We start from the raw sequence: 22869 nt of genomic DNA on the forward strand, positions 1-22869 counted from the left end.
AGGCTTGTTGTGGTTTGTAAACCTCCCCGGTCCTAAAGATGATTTTGGCTCTGCGAATGTCTTTTGAGCAAACAAATTAAATCCCCACCATCCTGCCTATCCAGGAAAGGATATCTTCTAATCTAGAGCTAATTTTTCTCTTTTTGTTGCTCTGACCCACCAGCGCCAGCAGATGGCAGTGTAAGAACAGTTTAATTTTGCTTTCAGTTTAACACTTGGAATTACGTTCATTTATGCCTTCTGTGGACAGCAGGAAAATACCTGGGAAAATTATTGTTGAATGAAGACAGCTATGCCTATAGTGAGGAAATGAATGCAAATATTACGGGGTGGGGTGGAGAAGTGGGCCAATTCAATTTTCATTCAGTGGACCAAAAGGGAATTCTGTGCTCAAAGGGCTCATAAAACATCATGCATGAAATCAGCTGAACCTATGTCATTAATCTGCAAATTCTCATCATTCCTATCACCCACCTCCTCCCACTTATGACTGCAGGACTGTAACTTTGTTGCTTGTATCCTTACTATTTATATTGATATTGATGGTTTCCTGATTGCTTGTTTGCAATCTATGACTGACTATCATTAAGTGTTGCACCCTAGGATTCTTGAAGAACGTATGTTGCCTTTTTTTATGTACATTGATAGCGTATGCACCAAGGACAAATCCCTTGTGTGTCCAATCACACTTGGCCAGTAAAGAATTCTATATGATCAGCATTATTATAACCACAACTGGAAAAATAAGAGAAGCTATTCAGCAATAAATTGTGTAAAAGTTAGTGCACCTGCCTCTGAAGAGGTCACTGTTACCTTTCCTTTTCATGGCTGGGAAGTCCTGGGAGTTGAAGTCATGGTCATAAAAGCTCCAGATAACCAGTAGAAGGCAGCAAAGAGGTAGCCCAATGCCAAGCATTTCCTACCACAATTGTGCCCGAAATTTCTGTTGCTAAGTGAGACAGTGAAGTGAGTTTTGTCCCATTTTGCATTTCTTGCCACAGCTGTTAAGTGAACCCTTGCAGTTGTTAAACAAGTAACATAGTTGCTAAGTGAATCTGGCCATTGACTTCCCCTGTTTCATTCATTATTTCTTTCTTCTTCCTTCCTTCTTCTTTCTTTTTCCTTCTTTCTTTTCTCTTTTTTCTTTTTCCTTCCTTCTTTCCTTCCTTCATATTTTCTTTCTCTCTCTCTTTCTTTCTTTTCTCTGCTTCTCTTTTTCTTTTCTTCTTCTTCCTTCCTTCCTTTCTGATTTATTTATTAAAATTAACACATTGGCTATTGTCACCTTTCCAACCTAGAGGGATAAAGAGAACATTCCTTAATTCTTCCTGGCTTCCTTGATGCTAGTCAGTTTTCTTTCATTTTACTTTCTCAAGAGCCACGCCTAGAAAATATTGGCAGGTTCCTGCCCCTCCCGTGAAGTCACAATAAATTAAACTGCTTTTCTAAAATCCCCAAGGCAAACACTTCAGTGGTGCGTGACTTTCCTTGTTCCATACCTGGGGATAACACTGCTCACTCTCCCCCCACCGATGCCTTCCTAATGGCCTGAGAAGCAGGAAGATTGACAGGAACTTAGAAAAACAGCTAAACCAGCCTGATGAGTAAGTTTACACACTGTGTGTGTACTCTGAAAATGAATTAATCCAGGGAGCCAGATTTAGTGCATGGTGTGGCCAGAGCCGGTCTGGGCAGGGGGTTGGACTAGAAGACCTCAAAGGTCCCTTTGTGTCTGCTATTCAGTAATTCTGTAAAGGAGACCCTCCCCCCCAACGCTATACAGGTACTCCTCAACTCCACCTCAATTGAGCCCCAAATCCCCATTGCTAAGTCCTAGTTTTACGACTTTTCTTGCTGCAGTCATTAAGTGAATCACTGCTGTTGTTCAGCTAGTAACCTGGTTGTTAAGTGAAGCGGACTTTTCCCTTGACTTGGCTTGTCAGAAGGTCGCAAAAAGGGAATTCTGGGGCCTTCACGAATGTGACTCAGTTACTAAGCGGTTGAATCTGGATGACATGACTGCAACGGTCGTAAGTGTGAAAAACAGTCATGAGTCCGTTTTTTCAGGGCGGTTGTAACTTTGGTCACTAAGCAAATGGTTGCAAGTCAAGGACTATCTGTGTTCTGATTCCGTATCCCAGAATGCTCTGTGGTTTTCTTCCTTTTTTAGCATGTTCCAGAAATTGCCAACTAAAGTTGAAAAAACATTAAGAGTTTCTGAGGCATTCTTTCATTCCTTCCTTCCTCCTTTCCTTCCTTCCTTCTTTTCTTCTTTCCTTCTTTCCCTCCCTCCCTCTTCCTCGCTACTTGCTGAGGAAGTAGAAAAGTGTCAAGAATAATTCAGATGCTGGGAACTCACATCAAAGGAAGAATGAAAAAGAGTAAGGAAGAAGACGGAGAGATGGGAGGGAGGGAGGGTGAAAGGGAGGAAGGGAAAGAAGTAGGGAGGTGGGAGATTGAAGGGAGGGAGGGAGGGAGGAAGAAAGAAAGAAAGGCTAGAAGAAGAAAGGGAAGAAGGAAGGAAGGAGAAATAAAGGATAGAGGAAGGAAGGAGAGAAGGAAGGAAATTAATTGAACTTCAAGGAAACCTAGGTAAAATAGGGACGCTTAACTTTCTGAAACGGATGTCGGTTGAGGAAATTCCCCTCCAAAAAATCCAGTCCACGTGTCTTGGAAGTGTTAGGGTACGTGGGAACCATGCGAGGCGCTCCGTGCTCCCTGCTCAGGACGATAGGTGGCGCTGACTCCCCACGGAAGCGAAAGCGGCCTGGCTCCACCTTACCAAACCATAAAACCAATGGGGTATTAAGCCAGGCGCCAGATGAGTAATAAAGATGATAATCCGGGAATTGTTCGCTGTTTACCTCGTCCAACAATCGCCACCAGAGTTACTCATTAACGTTACTATTTTATGTAAAGAAAGAGAGTTCTACCGTCAAGATATCCTTTCCTTCCCTTCCCTTCCCTTTTCATTTTCTTCCTTTCCTTCTTCCTTTCCCCTTTCCCTCTTTCTTTTCCCTTTTCCCTTTCCTTTATTTCCTTTCCTTCCTTTCCCCTTCCCTTTCCCCTTCCCTTCCCTTTTCATTTATTTCCTTTCTTTTCTTATTTCCTTCCCTTTCCTTCCCTTCCTTTTCACTCTCTTCCTTTTCTTTCTATCCTTACTCCTTTCCTTTCTTTCCCTTTTCCCTTTCCTCCCTCCCTCCCTCCCTCCCTTCCCCCATTCCTTTTCTTTTTTCCTTTCACCCTCCTCCTGTTTTCCCTCTTTTCTCCTTTCTCTCTTAACCCACTCATTACTTCACATTACCGTACACTTAAGTGCCAAGTACTACTACTAACTGCGGTTTTTTTCCCCCCAGAGCAGCGCTGGCCTTTCTTAACAAGCCGTAAAACCACCCACAACAAAGGGAGTTTTTGTCCCGTAGTTTCAGCCACCTAGTAGTATCTCACTGTCTCCAGGCGGGCCTCGCTGCGATAAACTTTAAAGCAGCCCTTTTAGCCTCTTCTTTAGGGCGTAGAAGCGTTTCTTTGGACGGCTTCCTCTGTTATTTTTCTCCCGATTCCAAAAACGTGGTTAAAAAAAAAAAGCAGCTCGCCTGAATTGGAGGCGCGGGCGTCCAGTCTAATTGGGGCGAGGGGTTTAGGATGGGGTTATTATGTAACTGGGTTTGTCTGCGTGTGGACAGGATAACCTCAAAGGGTTGTTTTTTTGGTGGTACCTTCTCTTCCTCTTTTCCAGCAGAAATAGGAGCTGAAGGGTGGGGTAGGTGATGGAGGGGGAAGGTGGTGGTGGAAATCAGGGTCCTTTTTCTATTCTGAAAAAAAAGTTGAATTCAAGGTTGGAATCTGGAGGATAAGGAGGTCCCCCATTTTTGGAATTGGGATAAATATTTCGGGGTCAATGCCTGGAATATTCCTTTTCCTCTTCTTTCTTTTCCTTCTCCTTCTCCTCTTCCTTCTCTCCTTCTGTTCCTTCTCCTCCCTCTTTCTTTCACCCTCTTTTTCTTCCCTCGCTTCTTCTTCCCTTCACCTTTTCTCGCCTTCTTTTTCTCCCTGCTTCTTCCTCCTTCTCTCTCTTTGCTCTTCTTCCTTTCCTCGTCTCTTTTCCGCCCATCTTTCCCCTTTTCTTCTCCTTTATATCTATCCCCTCTTGGAAGATCACCGACAAAAAAAGCCAAACAAAACCCAGCGCTTTTAACTTTATTTATCAATGAAACGAATGTATGTGGCTCCTCAATTCAGCCACAGGTTACCGGGAGGGAGAATGCAAGGGACGCTATAGACAGAAATACCACGACAATTACGGAACCAGAACGTGGGCTGGAGAAGCGTGCTGGGCACGTCCACCCTTAGTGCTCAGCGGACACCTAGGATGGCACATTGATGTCCACCATCAGTTTGGGACACACTCCATCCCCCGCTCCCCCCTTAATATATCAGGGATTCCTCTTGTCTTTGAACTGAGCTCCCCTCCCTCAATCCAGCAGCTGGTCTCGGTGGCAACACAGGTTGGACTCAGTCCGGCTTAACCGATTTCGTTTTCGCTCCGAAGGTGAGCTAGGAGAAACGAGCCAGCTACCTCCATCCGCTTGGTGCCTTTCGTGCCCTGTGGGCCAGGTGCTTTCCTCGGAGGCCTGGGTAAGGTTGGAGGGCGCCGAGTTGGAGAAGGATGGGGGGGGGGTCCCTTCGAAAAAAGCAGGAGCGCTTTTCCGAAGGGGCGGGTTTGGAAGGAAGACTTTTTTTCACTGGCGGCTGCTTTCCCATGCAAGTTGCCACGGAAGCCGTGTCGCGGAAAGCAGGACACTTACTCCTGAGTAAATATCCCTTCCGTCAAACCGTCTCGCCCGACCAAGCGAGGTTGCCAAGTGGAGGAGCGGACAAATTCTCCTTGTTCGTTCCTTTCTTTTATAAGGAACTCAGCTATTCTATATTATGTTCTGTTCTTTCCTTTATCTTTTTTCTCTTCATTCTTTTGTTTCCTTTCCTTTTGTCTTTCCTTTCCTTTTCTTTCTTTTCTCTTCCTTTCATCTTCCCTTCTTTTTTCTCATTTCTTACTGCCCTTCTTTTCCTTCCTTCCTTCCTTCCTTCCTTCCTTCCTTCCTTCCTTCCTTCCTTCCTTCCTTCCTTCCTTCCTTCATCTCTCTCTCCCTCCCTCTCCTTCCTGCTTTACAAATCTACGTTTTATGGATTATATATATTTATATTATATATAGTATATGTATATCGGATTATTTCGCCGTTTTTCCCAGGCGCCCCGTCAATTTCCGAATCTTCTCTTTCAAAGCCATGTTATTTATTCGCAGTTCGGTTTCCAGCCGCCCTGTGCCTTCCTGGTTGGGTTTCCAGAGGAGGAGCAGGTGGGGTGGGGGAGGTCAAGAGCTCTTGTTACGATCAAAGGTAAGGCACGGGAGGGGTGACCCTATCTTCCACCCGTAAGTGGGATTTGGAATCCGCTGTAACCCAATCTCAGGGGCGACTTGTTTACTCGGGAGTAAGTCCTCCTGGGATCCACAACGAATGGGACTAAAAGCGTTTCTCGTGCAGTTTGGAAACCAGGATCAAGGTGTCTGTCTGTCTGTCTGTCTGTCTGTCTGTCTGTCTCTGTCTCTGTCTCTGTCTCTGTCTCTCTCTCTCTCTCTCTCTCTCTCTCTCTCTCCTGTCTCTCGTCTGTCTCTGTCTGTCTCTCTCTCTCCATACACGGGACAGGTTAACACAAATAACACAACGGCTAGTTGGCTTCCGTGGCAAAAGATGCCTCTCCGCCTAAACTACAAGGCTGGGTTGCGTCTCACCGGGTACTCTCGTAAGGGCGGAAATCCACAAACCCAGTCTCTTCTCACGGCCCACCTGCGATCGAAGCCAACAGTGCCGGCTATAAAACGTCGCTTCGATCGACCGAAGGTGGCCCGCTCATTCAGCCTCCAGCTCAAACGCTTCTCTTTTCCCTCCAGTCCCCAGAAGCACCCCGGGGGCGGGGGCGGACGGACTCCCAGGTTCTACCGACGGAGGTCCCCGTTTTAGGAAACCCTCCCTCCTTCGCTTCGTCGTTAAAAGAGCACCCCTTAATTCGAGGCAGGGAGAAGAGATAGAGAAGAGGCCTCTCGTCAGGCGCTGCTGGGCGGCCTTCTTTCAAAGTTTAGTCGGAAGCAAAGCCAAGCCGGCATTCCTCTTCCCTGCGTTTGAGATTTTTAACCAGGGAAGTGCGAAATTCGGTTGTTTTTTGGTGTGTGTGTGTGGAAGACGTGTGTGTGTGTCTGTGTGTGTGTGTGTGTGTGTGAATGTGTGTACAGGCCACATCCTGCCTTCTGTGTGTGCCTTTCTAAGCAAACTAAGCTAATTCCGAAGTGAATTAGTGGCAGACAACCTCAGCTTTTAATGCAATGCAAAATTTCGGAGAAATAAGTTTCGAGGCTCGCTGGGCTTTAGGGATTGCGCAGATTTTACTTAGGCAGGCTGGAGTCCAGGCACGGACGGATGTAGAAACTGAAATGGGAGAGAGTGAAAAAGAAAGAGAGAAAGAGAGAGAGAAAAGAAAGAGAGAGAAAGAAAGAAGAAAGAAAGGGAGAGAAGAGAGAGAGAGAAGAAAGAGAGAAGAAAGAGAGAAAGAAAAGAAGAAAAGGAAGAAGAATGGGCGTGCATAGGCTCACCAGCCTACCGTCCCTGTCTTACTGTCCCCGTTTATCTGTATTTACTTCCTTTGTTCATGTTTATGTTCATTGTACATGTTTGACAAAGAAAGAAAGAGGGAAGAAAGGAAGAGAAAGAAAGAATCAATGAAAGAAGAGTTATACAAAGAAATACAAAAGAGAGAAAGAAGAAAGAAAAACAGAGAAAGACAAAGAGAAAGAAGGAGGCAAAGACACAGAAAGAGAAAGAGAGACCCAACTTTTTAAAACAATAAATCTGAAAAGGGAAAGCCCAAAACTAAAAGCAGAAACGATCTGGATTCCCTAATGTCTTTCCCCCTCCCTCCCCCTCCGCACCGCCAAGAGTACACAAACAAATATTTGTCAACCGAAACTTCTTCCCGATAAGATTTCTCCCTTTTTTCCCGCCGCCCTGTCTGAACTACGAAAAACATATTCCAAGGAGGAGGGAGACGGCGGCGTGGGGCTAAGACCACGGGGGAGGGGGGGAGAGCTCCCTCGCTCGGTTTTTAGAACGATCCCAAGACAGAATTTCGACCGTCCCGCTTATTTCCACACCCCCAAAAAGCGCCTGTTGTGGATGCCAATTGGATCGCGCGCAATTCAGAGCAAGAGAAGGAAGTTCCGCGAAGAGACGGCGGGGGAGGATGGACCGGGGTGGTGTTGGAAAGTTTATTTTATTTTATTTTTCTCGGATTATTTACAAGCCTCGTCTTCTTCACAAGTCTTCACAATTGCCCATTTATTTTTCCCCAAGGCGGGACTTGCTCCAACCGGACGCTGATCCAGAGGCCGCGTTTGGAGGTTGCGTTGAAGGGGCAGTCCCGTCCCGGGCCTGACCGTCCAGAGTTTTACGGAAAGGGGCCGAAACTCCGCTCTTGTCTCCCGCAAAGATTTACAACCCTCTTTCTCTCCGCCCCTCCTTGGCGGAGGCTTGCGAACTGTATAAATATTTCCCCTGAATCATAAATACAGGTGAAGGGAAGAGGGCAGGCCGGATAGAAAGTTGAAGTTATGTTGATTTCTATTCCCCGGTAGAATTATTATTATTTTAAAAAAAACCCTGCTAGTAAATTAACTGCTTGATTTAATTTTTTTTAAAAAAACTCTAGCCTTATCCAGACCCCGAAGAATTTTTATTCATTCCTCAAAGCCTTTTATATACACACAGACCAAAACTATTGCATAGAAATCCAAATAAACCTAAAACTGCAAAGTTAAGACTGGAAATTTGGATTTGACCTTTGAATAGTGCATCTTGGGGTTTTTTGTTTTTGTTTTTTGCAATGCAAAATGCTTCCCGGAAAGGTACAACGAAGTTTTGGGGGAAATTTGGGAGGTTTTTATGGCGGGAGGGGGGGGGGGAATCAACCAGTAATGGAGACAAATCTCGTTTGTTTTTTTTGTCTAACCCCATTGACGTCAATGTACCTACCACTCTCCTCTACCTAGCAGGTAAATGTGAGTGGAAGGTTTAAACAGACACATAATGTACTTGCCCCTTGCAAAACCTGAATAAAAGTTGCAACCAACGGCAAACTGAGATCTTTTCAAGCTTCCGCCTGAGATCTTTTCAAGCTTCCGCCTTCATTGGCGTCCATAGGCTTTGCTTCTGAGTAAATGGCGCGTCTGATTGTAACTGGTACCACCTCGCTGCTGCTTCGGAGGGGGGAGGATTTATCTTAGCCCTACCCCCCCAAAAAAAACAAAGCAATCCAGATTCAGTACAATCTGAATCAAGATTGGGGAAAGTACTTTGGAGCCAGGTCCCATCAAGGTACATCAGTTGAGCCTCCAAGACGCAGCCATGAAAAAAAAAATTACAGCAGGTTGCCATTAAAAAAAACTTTTTTTTTTGAGTTTAGGAGGGAAGGAAGATTGCAGGAAAGCTGGAAATCCTTTTGAACCATTTCAACAAATCTATTTATTTCTGTTTTGCTTGCAACAATGCTCAACACTAGATGTTGAACCTGTAAAAATATCGGACTCGATTTTCCAATAATGCTAATAATAATAATAATAACAACAATAACAACCTGCCCCAGATCACCCCAAATTTAACAACTGTCAATAAGGGAGTCTGGATAATGGTTGTGGCAGTACATGGAGACGGCAGAAGAGAAGAGAAAGAATCGGAGAAAAATAACGAAATATCAAGAGCCACAAATAGAAGTGGAAGAAGGACTGTGGCAAAAGAAAGCAAAGATAGACCCAAAGAGGGATAGCAACTTGGGTGCAATCCCAAAACATCTGGAGCAGCAAAATCGGCATTGACAAAATCCCCTGCAGTCAATTGCAAAGGGCAGTTTTAGTCTGGACACCTTAAATCCCCCCCCCCACCCCTGAGAAAAATCTATAGTAAATATCCACATCTGCCTCTCCCAGGTCCTTGGGAAGGACTGGTGAACAAAAATGCCAAACCCACAGTCTAAACATCTGGCTGACCATGCAACCAAGCATAATAAATTGGCAATGGGGTTAAAAAAAATAGCAATGATTTTGGGGGGGGGGATCTTTTTAGATGAACAAAACTCCAGGATTTTTTTTCTCACCCCCACCCCCTCTTCACAAATCTACTTGAGAAGTGTGTCGGTATTTAATTTACATATTTATTTAATCATTTCTACCATGGGGTAGAATCAGGGAGCATCCAGCCATGTGCAACCATTTTACAGTCTTTTTCCCCAAGCCTATTTGTTCTGCGTTTTTTTTTTTGCATGCTTCCCCCTGCCCTCCCCCAAATCTCTTTATAATGGCACAGTAAAACAAAAAGAAAAAAGAAACATCGGAAATGTAAACACGGTCTTCCCATGATGGATTTTTGCTTCCCCCTCCTCTCTCTCTCTCTCTCTTTTTCTTGAACTTGTAACTCTTCACAAGTGAACCTTTGACTTTGAAATGAAAATGAGTTAAAAAAACAAAAAAAAAGGAAACCAGAAAGACAGCTGCGGTCTATATTTACAGACATATATACAATATCAATAAATTAAAATTTAATTTCGAGTATTCATAGGCCAGGTATTTACAAGTCATCCATTAATTACATAAATACTTTTATCAATAGCGTCCACTGTTTTCTTCTCCTTCTCCTTATTACGCTTACAAACCTTGTTATTGCATATACAGTAAAAGGGGGAAAATGTATTAAAACAAAACAAAGAAAGGGGGGTCATTTTAAAACAAACCAGCAAAATGATAATGCTCCCCCCTTCTAACTATATTTTTAATTGCTCCTATCAGAAAAAGAAACCAAAAAATGTAAAGAAATATGTATACATATATATGCATATATGTATATGTGTGTGTATATATCTATCAGAATACATACATACATACATACATACACACACATATAAATGTATGTGCATACGTACATACACACAAACTCACACATACATATTTAATGCTCTGGGGACCTTAAGCAAGCATTTATGGAGTGGGGGGCTTTCACAAAATAAAACGTTTTGGAACGAACCATGCAAAAATAAACAAACTAGCCGTAGCCCCCCCCCCAAAAAAAACCATTAAAAGGATCCACTTTCCCCCCCCTTTTCGCCTTGATTTTCGAAGGAACTGCTACGCAAAAAAACCCCCACCCCAAATTCTCTCTGGGGGGTGGGTGGGGACGGGGGGGGGGAAGAGGTCACCCATTCCTCTGCCCGTCTCTCTTTTGATCTTTAAGGGGAGGCAGGAACACCCCCCAAAAAAAAACCACGAACGAAAGGGGAGGGGGGAGGGAGGGGAGAGGACCCTAGAATTCACACCTGCCTCCAGTGGACAAAACAGTGGTTCATAGCAGCTTCCAGCCGCGCCCCCTCCCCGCTTCCCCTTACGCCCATCAGCTTCCTCCCATTCCCCACGCATTCCCGCTGCCCCATTTGGAGAGGCCGGATGGGCACATAAAGCGTGTGTGTGTGTGTGGGGAGAATTGAAGGTTCCCCTCCCTCCCGATAGCGGGGGAGGGGAGAGGACGCTGACCCCCTCCCCCCCATCCTCCCCTAGGGCGACCCGCTCCTGGCTCTGTCCTGCTTTGACTCGAGTCCACTCACTAAACGCTGAATGTTCTGGAGCTCGCTGGTGGCTTCTTTGTCCGAGCCGGAGGAAGAGAGGGTGGAAGAGCGGCTATTGAGCTCAGAACCAGAAGAATCCAAGGTACCCAAGCCGGGGCTGGGGGCTAAACCTCCGGCTTTGCCTCCTTCCGTGCCAACCAGGGAAGGCGGCAGGGCGGTGGTGAGCAAGCTGCCCCCGCTGCTGCTGTCCGGCAGAGGCACCGAGAGAGAGTAAGGGCTGTAGCGCAGGCGAGGGCGCACGGCGTTCAGGAAAGGCGGGTGCCGGTGCATTGGAGAGGCCGCCGCCGCAGCCGCCATGTAAGTGTAAGGGTAGGGGAAGAGGCTGCCGAAGGGGGACATCGCCAGGCTCTGCAAAAGAAGAGCAGACAGACAGTCAGAGGCGCCGCCACGGAGGGGGGGGCAGGGGGAGGGAGAGAACGCCCCAAATAGCCCCCCCTCCCCATGCACCACTGTCTTGGCAGTGGATCAACCAGGCTGCCAGGCCAGCACAAGTAGAGGGTCAATTAGGCTGCCCGTCCAGCACAGGCAAAGGGTCAACCAGCTGCCAGGACAGCAGAAGTAATGGTTCAGTTAGGCTGCCCCTCCAGTTGCCCGTCCAGCACAAGTGAATGGGTCAACCAGGCTGCCCAGTCAGCACAAGCAGTGAGTCAACCCACCAAGGACTTTCCCGTTCCCCACAACCACAGAGCCATCCCAGGAGAAGCTGCCCTGTTGTGCTTTGCTGGTGGAGTAAGGGTCGGGAGGGGGCAAACCTATGAATTAAGTCCAGGAAACGGGTACTTTCTTTGGCCAAAATAAGCACTGGCATGCACACAAACACACACACAAAAACTCTTCCATCAGTACCAGGGATGGACAGAAGGAGAGAGAGAGAGAGAGACAGAGAGATTATCCATACACACATACATACACACATAACAAGGAACAAATAAACATATTGCATATGTTATTATTATTATTTAAGATTTAATCTTCTGTTTGATTCACAGTCTGGGACGGGTAAAAACTGAACAGTTTAAGTCCTAATGAAGGACTTAAGAGTTATTAAGGTAGCATCTGAGTGCAAAGGCAGTTCCCAGTATTGTGGCTTTTTTTAAAAAGCAAAGTCAGGATATTCAGGTCTAATAAATTCAACATTTCCATGGCAGTCCTTTTGAGTATTGCTCCAAGGGCTCCTATTACTATTGGTACATCCGTTGATTTCTTCCTCCGTAATCGCTCAACTTCAGTTTGCAAATAATTTGCATCCTCATCATTATCTCTTTTATTCATTAAACATGAAACTTAAGTCAACTGAACATTTAAAAATGTATCACAAGTATCATTGACTGGGGCTAATGGTTGATATTGGATGCTGACAGCCTCCTAGGGATCAACCAGGTTTCTTCTTAAAATGTATTCTGATGATTATATACCTTATTCATTAAACATGAAACTCAGCCAACTGAACATTCAAAAACACATCACAAATACCAGTGACTGGTGCTAATGGTTGATATGGGTTACCTCCAGTTTCCTAGAGATCAACCAAGGACCTTCTTAAAATATAAGATGTTCCAAGTAGCACAGTTTTTTGCAGTTCCGCTGGTGTTATTGCAGGAAGCTGCAATTTGTGGATGTATCTTGTAAAATTCTTGGACATGGTGCCAAGTGCCCCAATGACAATGGGTATCACTGTTACATGTTTCATCCATTACTACTACTACTACTAGTAGTAGTAGTACTATTGTTGTTGTTGTTTTTATTTTTAAATTTTTATTCTGGTCTCAATAAAAGATCAAACGATTGCTCTAGAAACAGATACATTCAGATTCTCCCATCCCTGGGTAGCTTTCTATTCTGCAGGCCTGCCACACATTTAGTATATTTCCCCTCCCCCTCTCCCCAGGTGCACCTGGAAGGAGGGCATCGCTCCAGCGGCTCCCAAACTACAGCTCCCATTGGCCTCACCCTCCTTGGCTGATGGCCCCTCATGGCAGAAGTTTCTGTATCCCCAGCAAGAAATCTCGCCAGCTTAAGAAAATCTGGCTTCCAATTCTCCAGGCCTTTTTCCATAGGTGGAGGGAGGGGGAGAACGGGAGTTATTAGGAAGACAAAAGGCCCAGACTGCCAAAAAAGGTGCCCTGGGATACGCCTGAGATGCTAAAGCACCTAGTTTGCCAGGCGCTTTTGTCAGCCAAATCCCACTTCATTTTCTGGCTTAAGGAGAATGAGCAGCCACAGTTGGTTGGTTGGTTGGAATCGAGCCGGGGAGGGTGGGGGAGGGGGGGAACCAGAGCCAAACCAAACTGCGCTCTGATCCCCATTCAATCATCCATCTCTCTCAAGGTGCTGAGCGCACTCACTGACGGAAAATCTTTCCTGGCTCGGCCCAACCAACCGTCCTCGATGGTTGTAGCCAGAGGAGGGGAAACAAACGACACCGGGGCCCCTGGTGAAGGTTCCCCTCGCACATTTGTGCTGGTCGTTCCCGACTGTAGGGGGCGGTGCTCATCTCCGTTTCAAAGCCGAAGAGCCAGCGCTGTCCGAAGACGTCTCCGTGGTCATGTGGCCGGCCTGACTCAACGCCCCCAAAAGGCTTACGGAACGCTGTTCCCTTCCCACCAAAGGTGGTTCCTATTTTTCTCCTTGCATTTTTATACGTGCTTTCGAACGGCTAGGTTGGCAGAAGCTGGGACGAGTCACGGGAGCTCACTCCGTTACGCAGCGCTAGGGATTCAAACGGCCAAACCGCCGACCCCTTTCTGATCGACATGCTTAGTCACTGAGCTACCAAGTCCCTTTAAAAAACTGCCAAGCCAAGGATAAAAGTGGGAAACGGCAACAGACAGATGTTGGGCCTTCCCCAGCTACCTTATTCCTCCCCGCTAGCCCAGTTCCCAAAACACAGTCCCTGCTAGGTGAACAGAAGGATGGAAAGATAGCTATCCCGAGGAGGAGCCTTCGGAAAGGCCTAAATTGTTTTCCAGCCGCTTGGGTAGGAGACGGAAAGGTACACATGCTGATACTTGATTACTGGCCCTTAATCCAATTTATGAATCAACTTGTTCCTAGGATTCCCCTCTACCTGAAGCCTCGGTTAAACCCCATAGTTGGGCATAGTGCCGAGGACGAACTGCAGAAAAACTGAAGCAAATTTTAAAACAGGAGTCAGGCTGGGCCGGCTCCTTCCTGAAGTAAGTTAAATATTTTTAAAGATTTTCTTTATTAATCCCACGTTTATTTATTTATTTACAAAGGACTCAAGGGGGTGAACCGATCTAACACACCTTCCTCTTCCTATTTTCACCAGCCTGGGAAACAAGTTGGACTGACAAAGAGAGGGAATGTGTGTTTAGATGGCCAATCTGACTGGAGAATTTATGTTTTAATTCCTATCTGCAGCGCTCTCTCTCTCTCTCTCTCTCTCTCTCTCTCTCTCTCTCTCTCTCTCTCTCTCTTCTCTCTCCTCACTCTCTTCTCTTTCTTTCTTTCCTCTCTATTCTTCTTTCTCTCTTTCTTCTTTCTCTCTTTCTTCTCTCTCCTCGCTCTCTTCTCTTTCTTTCTTCTCTCACTTCCTTCTCTCTCCTCTCTCTCCTCACTCTATTCTTTCTTCTCTCTCTCTCTTCTCTCTTTCTCTTCTCTCCTCACTCTCTCTTTCTCCTCTCTTTCTTCTCTCTCCTCTTTCTTCTCTCTCTCTCTTCTCTCTCTCCTCTCTCTTTCTTCTCTCTCTCTCCTCTCTCTTTCTTTTCTCTCTCTTCCTCCCTCCCTCCCTCCCTCCCTCAACTTTCCTGAATTTGAAAAAGTGGGGGGAACTATATTTTTTTAAAATGAATGAATCATGCACACCCCACACAGAACAGCAGCAACAAATTTACTTACCCTCCCCTCCCCCCTGCAAACACCACCTTTAAAATGGTGAGTTTTGATTCGGAAGATTTGCCTGGCTTTCCTATGCTGACAGAAAGCCATCCCAGAAGATTTTGTAAGTAGCTGGCCTTCGTCTTTTTTCTTTTTTTTTTGCAAACTGGTTTTATTTTTGGATTGTTAAATTCCTTTTTCTGCATAAAGCCAGAAGCCACTGGCTATGGTCTAAACCCTTTTTTAAAAAAAAAAATCTTGGAGAGGCCCGCCTCTCTAATCTCGACATGCAGTGTACTCTGATCCACCCATCCCACAGAGCCATGGGTGGTTTTCCTTTTCCAGAGCTTGGGACTCCAGCCACCAAGGGCTGGGATCACACCTCAGCCTAATCCAGAAACCCCAGTTGTATAACCAACCACCAAGAGAACGACCAACGGCTCCCACGAACCAGAGGTTGTAATAAGAATGAAGTTACTCCGGTCCCTCCAAGGTTGGGGGGGGGGGGGACAAAAGCCAAGAAGACACTGAGTCCCGTGGGATGCTACAGGTGTCGGAGCAAAGTTCTGATTTGCTGGATGCCCAAATAGCCACTTGCTTTAGGGAAGGGACAAATCACACACACACACACACACACACACAGAAAAACACACAAATAGACAGACACAAACAGACAAGCACACCAGCGCCTCTTACCTGTGAAGCCAGGACATGCTGTTGAAAATGGAACGGTAAAGCAGCTGCAGCAGCTGCTGCGGAAACCCCGCCTAATCCTTGGGCAGCTGCTGTGGCCATCGCCGTGTTGTCTAGGCCGGCCACTCCCGTGGACGCCCCGGAGACGGTGGCCAGCAGGGGCCCCATGCCCGCCATGCCCGAGAAGGCTCCCCCCATGGCGAACTGGCTAGGATGGAGCAGGAAAGGGTGTCCGTTGCTCAGGGGGTTGAAGAATTGTTGGCTGGCCAGGCCATGGGGAAACGTTAGGTTGGAGAGGTGGCTCTGGGCCAGGTGGCCAGGATTGTCCGTCTGGACGGTTAAGGGCGCGAAGGGTTCTTTGTTGAGCATCCTGCATTCATCCTGGTTCTTGAGTTCTTCTCCGTTGCCTAAATTCCGGGTGCTGGAAGAGATGGCGGCTGGGCTATGCTGGGAATCGGGAGGCATTTTCGAGACGCTCTCCCTCCGGCTGCTGCTGGCCGAGTCTGGTGGGAAAAGGGGAGGCTTGGGAGGGCTGTTCTTTCCCCCTTCTCGGGGGTCTGTCCCGTCTCCTCCTCCCGCCAAGGAGGAGCTGCTGCTGGGGGCGAGGATGTTGGCCGTGGTGGTAGAGATCTTCCCAACCTCGTTGGCTTCCATAGGGTCCTCTTTGCTCTCCGAGTCGCTTTCGCCATCGCTGGGACACAGATCTGAGAAGAGGAAGAGAGAGACGGTGGAAAAAGAAGGAAAGGACACCACGGGGAAAGGCGCCCCACTTGCGTCCCACAAGAGATTCCTCAGACGTGGAAGGCCGCCTTCCGTTCTTCTCCCCACCACTGAGAACAAAACTTCCTTAACTCGGTTGAGTAGGTCAGATGGAGTCCTGTGCTTACAGTACAGTTTTCTTCTGCACTTGGAAGTTATCCAGGTGTTTTTTTTTCAACTCCAACTTAAGATTCTGATCTAATTTTCACTGCAGTTTGATCTACTTGGGCCTTGGAACTGCAACTGTCTAATCCAGAAGAGAGGCTGGAGAGAGATTTCATCTCACTATTTTCTAGATATTTTCTTAAAGCAAACTAACAAACAAACAAAATCCTGGCTAACCCAAAAGTGTAGAAAACTGTGCTAAACAAATTAGCCGAAGAAGCTTCTTGGATGAGGAGCAAAAGGCCTTCAAAGAAAAACCAGAAAGTCCATCAGCTTCTTAGGGGGAAAAAAAAGCACCTTTGGGACATTGATGGAATTAACTATCTTCTTATTTTTATAATAAACTGCCCTCTGAAGGGTGTGAAGTTGAAGGACAGAGAAAGAATAGCATAAATTCTCCAATGTCTATTTATCCTTGGTTTTATCAGGCCTCTGGTGATGGAATAAACAGTGTCTTTTCTTTCCATCTGCAGCAAGAATCATGAACTTGGAATTTTTGGGTGGTGTTTGCTGCACACCCTCACAAACAAACACACACACACACACACACACACACAGAGCCAATGTTCAAACTTGAAAAAAAAACACACAAGTGTGTCAACTAGAAAGGGCATTCCTTCCAACAATAAGCATAGCAAAATCAGAGCAAGCTACGGGGAAATGCGCAGCTCTCTGGGACACCAGCTTTGGAGTACAGATAGTCCTTGACTCACAGCCACAATGGAGCCAGAGTTTCTGTTGCTAAGCAAGACTGTTGTTAAGTGAGTCTTGTCCCAATTTACGACCTTTCTTGCCACCGGGGTTCAGGGAATCGCTGTGGTTGTTAAGCCAGCCACACGGTTGTTAAGCAGATCTGGCTTCCCCGTTGACTTTGCTTGTCACAAAAGGGCATCACATAACCCTCGGGCGACACTGCAACCGTCATAAGTACGAGTCAGTTTGCCAAGGACCTGAATTTGAATCAAGCGGCTAAGGAGATTTTGCAAGGATTGTAAGTGCTAAAAAAAACGGCCATCCATCACTTTTTTCAGTGCTGCTGTAACTTGGAACAGTCACTAAATGAGCCTGCAGACCTAAATCTGTGAACCTGACCCCCTTTGAGCTCCCATTCTAGACCAAATATCCCTGACAGATCAAGATTTCCTTGCCCTTCATCTTTTGCAGCCAGGTGAGGTTGAAAAGGGAGGGGGGGGAAAGTGATTTTAAGCTTTCCCTGGGCATTTCAAAAATTCCCAATTAATGGAAAAGTCGCAGTTTCAGCCCACGTGGGTTTGTCTGTATTCAAACCATGGATAAAATATAAATAAGGGAGAGAGGCAAAGTGAAATGTTACAGATCCGGAGTGTTTTTGAGATTCGATTTTTTAAAACCCCAGTGTTTTCTGTTAACCCGAAACTTTGCAACCAATTTTTTTTAATGACCCACGTTAGTAGGAAATCAACTACTCATCAATAGGAGGGTAGGACAGCTCGCTCTTACTCCAGTGTGGAAACCGAGAGGGGAAAAAGAGCTCACCTTTAAGATTAGAGGTACCCACAGTGGACACAGCTGGAGATGTCGACTGAGCAAAGCATTTAAACGCCGTTTGCTCGTTGGAGGACTCATCCGAAGTCTCTTTCTTCTGCCTTTCATCGTAAACTCTCATAGACTGAAGAGTCAGCTGTTTCCTAGGGAGAGAAAAGAAAAGAAAATGGGATTAATTTTGGTGACATGGCTTCAACAAACATGCAAAGCGTCCTTTGTTTAGCCAGTTTAAAAAAAAAGAAAAAATTAAATCTTCCTTATGCTCCTAGACGGGGATGTTAGTCAGGTGTGGCCCAACCTGCCACAGCTTCACACACAACACGCTAACCCATAAAGCGTGCCTGGTTTGGACCATAACATCTGGAATCACCAACTGCCCTTTAGCCAAAACCAATCAATTCCATTCAAGGTTAAAGTTCCTTTTCTCTGTAAATTCCAACCTACCATAGCTTAAGTCAAGTCAACCAAATTGTTGAGAGAAATCATCCAAAAGTTGTATTTTAGAATGGGTTAAGGACAGCCCATTCTCAAACGCAACTTTTGGCTGGCTTGAAGATATCTTACAGGTAGTCCTCGACATACGACGGTTTGCTTAGGGACCATTCGGAGTTACAAAGGCACCGGAAAAAAAGTTTTTCACGCTTACGTGGTTTACATTCAGATGCTTAGCAACGGAGTCACATTTATGACCATCACAGTGTCCCGGGGTCACGTGATTCCTCCTTTTTTACAACAAGCAAATTCAATAGGGAAGCCAGGTTCACTTAACAACCTCGTGACTGGCTTAATAACGGCGGCGATCCGCTTAACACATGTGGCAGGAAAACTAGGACAAAACCCAGCAAATGTCTCACTGAGCAACATACATTCTGTGCTCATTTGTGTTCGTTAAGTTGAGGACCACCTGTACTAAGCATAACATAAATTTGAGGAAACAACCTTGTTCCCAGGGCTGATACCATCACAGTAGGATGAAGCTCTCAAAGCAAGTTTGCACATTCAGACTTTTAAATATTTGGGATTACCAATCTCCTTCTGCTTTGCTATTGCCCATTCTGGTTTCAAATGATGGAAACTGGCTGCCTCAATTACCCAGAGGCCTATTTTTGTCTTAAATGGTTGAAGCACATCAAGCAATTGTCAGAGTAAATCTTTTGCAGCACTCTCTATGGCTTTGCTTGCATGCTGCCTTCATCCATGTTTAATTAAAGCATCTTTTATCTCATTAACCCCCCCCCCTTTAAAAAAACACACAACATCCTAAGCCTATAATTGATTACACAGACTGAGTTTGGACCGACTAAAAATGCGGTTGGCCAGTTTTGCATCGCGGTATCTAAAAAGCTGAATTCCCACAACACGTTTAACCTTAATTTGTTGAACTTAAACTAGCCAAGCAGAATGAGTTCACAACAACCTAAGCATCGGAAAAACAACATAGTTTAAGAGCAACCATGTTTAACTACGCATTTGCAGCTTCTAATTAGCCATTTTGGGTAAACACGGCCTGCAAGGTTTAAAATAGCGCAAACCCAGGACAGTGGATTGAATCAATCAAAACATATGGAAATCAGGCCATTGAGGATTTAGGTTTATTTGTTTTGGTGGAGGGAGATGCAAATTTTAAAAGAGGCAGAGTAATCCCTAACCAACAGACTGTTTAAAATATCCAGGAGATATCTGCTGTCTGAATAGCTTCAAGAAAAGAACTCTTGTTTAACACTTGAATGCAAATGTTGATTCTCTTATGGTCTACGAAAACGAAAACGAAAACCTGTGCCTTCTCTTGCTCCTCTTATTCACATCCTCCTTGTCAATATTTCAATCATCCCTACCGCTTCTTGAGATCCAATCTGTAAAGAAACGCAGCCCAAGTGCAGGATTAAAATAAGTCAATAAATAAAATTTGGAAAGGAGGGAGCAAGGAAGGCCTTACAAAGTCCATGTTAAGGACTCTTCCACTTTTCACCAAAAACACAGAAGACACAATTCTTGCTTTAGAAGCAAAGAAACAAACACACACACAAAAGAATTGGAATTTTTTAAACGCCACTTATCCTAAATCTTACCATGGCCAGGAGATAAATAAATGTTATTTGTGATTTCCTACTTCCCAGTTTTGATGGGGACTGGAGTTTCTTCTTTGAAAGAAACTTCCAGACTTCACCATCAAAATCTGTTAAAAGTCATTCAAAATCAGTTTGCCTATCTATTGTGGTCTATCGTTTTCTGTTTCTCTCTTTGTCATTTCACCAATAGGGACCACATGTCGTAAACTATACATTTACACTTGGCAGAGAGTTTCTCCTTTGAGTAGCACCAAAGAAAATGTCAAACTTTAAAAGCTTTTTTTTTTAAAAAAACCAAACTTTCCAATCCTTCTTTTTGCCTCCTGTTCACACTACCACAATTGGCTATTTTGGGGGGGGGGGGGGTAGAAACCGAAAAGAAAGAAGATTTCTGTTTTTATTTTATTTTATTTTATTTGAATGGACTTTGGGGCAGCTTCTTCTGATGACTCCCCCAAAAATGAAAATTGAAATGTACGTGTTCTTCTTACCTCTTTTCTCGCCTTCCATTCCCTGTGTCCCGGAAGCCTTTGGCAAAAGGGTTGTTATCGATTTTTAACTGGGTGATCTGGTCAAAGAAGGACAGAGAAAGAAATGGTCATATTTGTCCCGACTTCGATTCTTAGGAAAGAAAAGATTCTCGACTCCATTTGTGTGTATATTTTACTAAAGACCGAGTGGTTACAATGCCAGAACTAAAATTTACACCAGAAGGTTCCTTAGTTAACTTCTCCTTTCTTGTTCCTCCTCTCGGTTATCTCTTTATTGTCCACTTACAGTTCAAAGATTTGTTCTGCTAGCTAAAGCATTGGTGGTCTAATTGGCATACTGCTGTTGCATTTCTGCCCTCTGTAGAGCAATTTAATAGATTAGCAAATGAGACCAGGACTTAAACCTTGGGTTCAGACATGGGGTGACTTTTAAGAGTACAGAATGATTCTGAGGTCTGCCACGCAAAAGATAACAGGAAAGGGGAGGGGGGAAATCCATAGAGGAGTGGGGCAAAAAACCCCTCCTGATTTATTCAAACCAAACATTGTCTACTTCTCCTTTTAAAAAAAAACCTCAAGATCCCAGAAAAAAAGCTTCTGTCCAGATCTCTGCTGAAATAGAAAGGAGAGGCTTACTGGATCCCAGAAGCAGGCTGGCATGTGTTTTTTTTTTTAAATTGCTTTATAGTCCCTGCTGCAAATTTGGCTATTCAGGCGAGGATTAAGGGGTTCCATAGGGGATTGAGGTTCCTGTGGTCATTTCCTTACTCCGTTGCTCAGTCTTAGCTAATTAGAAGGCGGCTTGGAGTTTGCGTACTCTCCCCCACTCCGTGAGTGTGTGTGTGTGTGTGTGTGTGCATACACACATACACACACACACAGACAAGTGCACTGTTAGGCTCCTCTTGGAATGAATGGAACGCACAACCCATTAGTCATGTTATAGTGAGTCTCAAGGCTTTACTTGCTTTAATTCAATTGTAAAAGCATCTTGCTAAAGTAAAATATTTTACTTTTAATATTTTAGGGGTGGGTGGGTTGAATCTCGATTTATAACCAGTGCGTGCCTGTCCTCTCTACTTAAAGAGTATCGGCTAGACAAAATATCTTATGGGCCCTTCAAGTCTTCAGATTCTGCTGTAGCTTTCCCAGACAATCTGCTCCTGCTTTGATTTTATGGGGATTGAAAGAAGATTTCCTTTCAAAGGCTGGTTGGAAACACCGTCCAGCTTGGGAAAAATTTGCTGAATAAGTTTGGTGAAGTGAAGCAACTCTTGAATGCTGAAATCGGAATGGAGGGTGGGGAGGATGACTGGCTTGGCTGATGGGGATGATGATGATGATGATGATGATGATGATGATGATAATAATAATAATAATAATAATAATAATAATAATAATAATAATAATAATAATATTAGGGGGAAGGAGAAGAAAAAGAGAAGGAGGAGGCGGAAAAAGGAGAATGGAGAGAAGAAGGGAAGGAGGAGAATATTTTTTTTCATAATAAAGAAAAGAAGGAGAAATGGGAAGGGAGAAGAGAAACGGGGGAAAGGAGGAGAAGGGAGAAGGAGAAGGAAAAGGGAAAAGGGAGAAGGGGAAGGAGGAGGAGAAGTAGGAGAAAGGGGAAGGGAGAAGAGAGAAGGAAAGAGAAGGAGAAGGGGGAAGGGGAAGGAGGAGGAGAAGAGAGAAGGGAGAAGGAGGAGGAGGAGAAGAAAAGAGAAGGGGAAGGAGGAAAAGAAGAAAGAGGAGAAGGAGAATGAAAAGAAAAAGGAAGGATCATCATAACTGGGTGACACTTCAGAGCAAGAAAAATAAATCAGTGTAATACACCACTTTTCTGTTTAGACCACAATCCTAGAAGGGCCAAGTTTGGTGCAAGCAAGTAACAGAGTTTAGATTTGAATCAACTCCTACACAAATTTCTTTCTTTCTTTCTATCTATCTAGAAATGTGAACCAAGAACACAGGACTTTCCCCACCTTCTGAATCTCCATATCTTCCCAACTGACCCTTCCTGAAGTTTCCAGGGGCCTGAATTTCTTGGTCAAGGAGTAAGGTAAGTGGGAGCCCTGCTTTTTAGGTTGTGACAGAGGAGGAGGAGGAGGAGGTCGTATTTCTACTCTGCTTTCAAGAAGCTCCTCTCCTCTCGAAAGAGTGACAAGTTCACCAGAATGGGCTTCTCAGAACCTGCTATAATTCGTAGACCTTTCAGACTTTTGGCTTGGTCAAAAGAGCAGGAGAACGGTCAGTGGACTGGAGAGGACGAGGCCTTAGGTAAGTCCCTGCACCTGCAGACAGGTGAAGTCCTGTTCAATTCCACTCTTCTGCAAAGGTGGAGTTCGACAAGCAACCAGAGACCAAGATGTGAAGCCTATCTTGGAGGAATGACTGGTTCCATTTCTTCCCCCTTTCTTCCTCCACTATCTTCCTCTTCTAAGAGGGCTTGGAACAACTCTCTTCCTTAGTGACTTTGCTTTTTGGGACAAACCTCGGACTTCACAACTGCCTCTTTTCGGTATCCTACACAATTTCTTTGTAAACCTGTTGCCATTTTGATCCAGAAGGCAGCTCTGCACATATCACAAGGCTGTGAAAGCAATCAAACAATCCT

At 45.1% G+C, this 22869-nt stretch overlaps 1 protein-coding gene and 1 long non-coding RNA gene across 2 annotated transcripts in view; both read right to left on the reverse strand.

Moving 5' to 3' along the window:
* The window catches only part of LOC309399284, a 667582-nt gene that overhangs the window by 447864 nt on the left and 196849 nt on the right, over window positions 1-22869 (reverse strand). The window lies entirely within an intron of this gene.
* The window catches only part of TBX3 (T-box transcription factor 3), a 20146-nt gene continuing 6510 nt past the window's right edge, over window positions 9234-22869 (reverse strand). Inside the window, exons 4-7 of the mRNA XM_081966804.1 lie at window positions 20256-20332; window positions 17687-17838; window positions 15251-15951; window positions 9234-11062 (exon numbers count right to left, since the gene is read on the reverse strand). Coding sequence (XP_081822930.1) covers window positions 10643-11062; window positions 15251-15951; window positions 17687-17838; window positions 20256-20332 — 1350 coding nt within the window. The 3' untranslated portion in view covers window positions 9234-10642. The remainder of the gene's footprint in view (window positions 11063-15250; window positions 15952-17686; window positions 17839-20255; window positions 20333-22869) is intronic.

This window comes from Natrix helvetica (assembly GCF_964273705.1).
Source record: "Natrix helvetica genome assembly, chromosome: 14".
NCBI lineage: Eukaryota > Metazoa > Chordata > Lepidosauria > Squamata > Natricidae > Natrix > Natrix helvetica.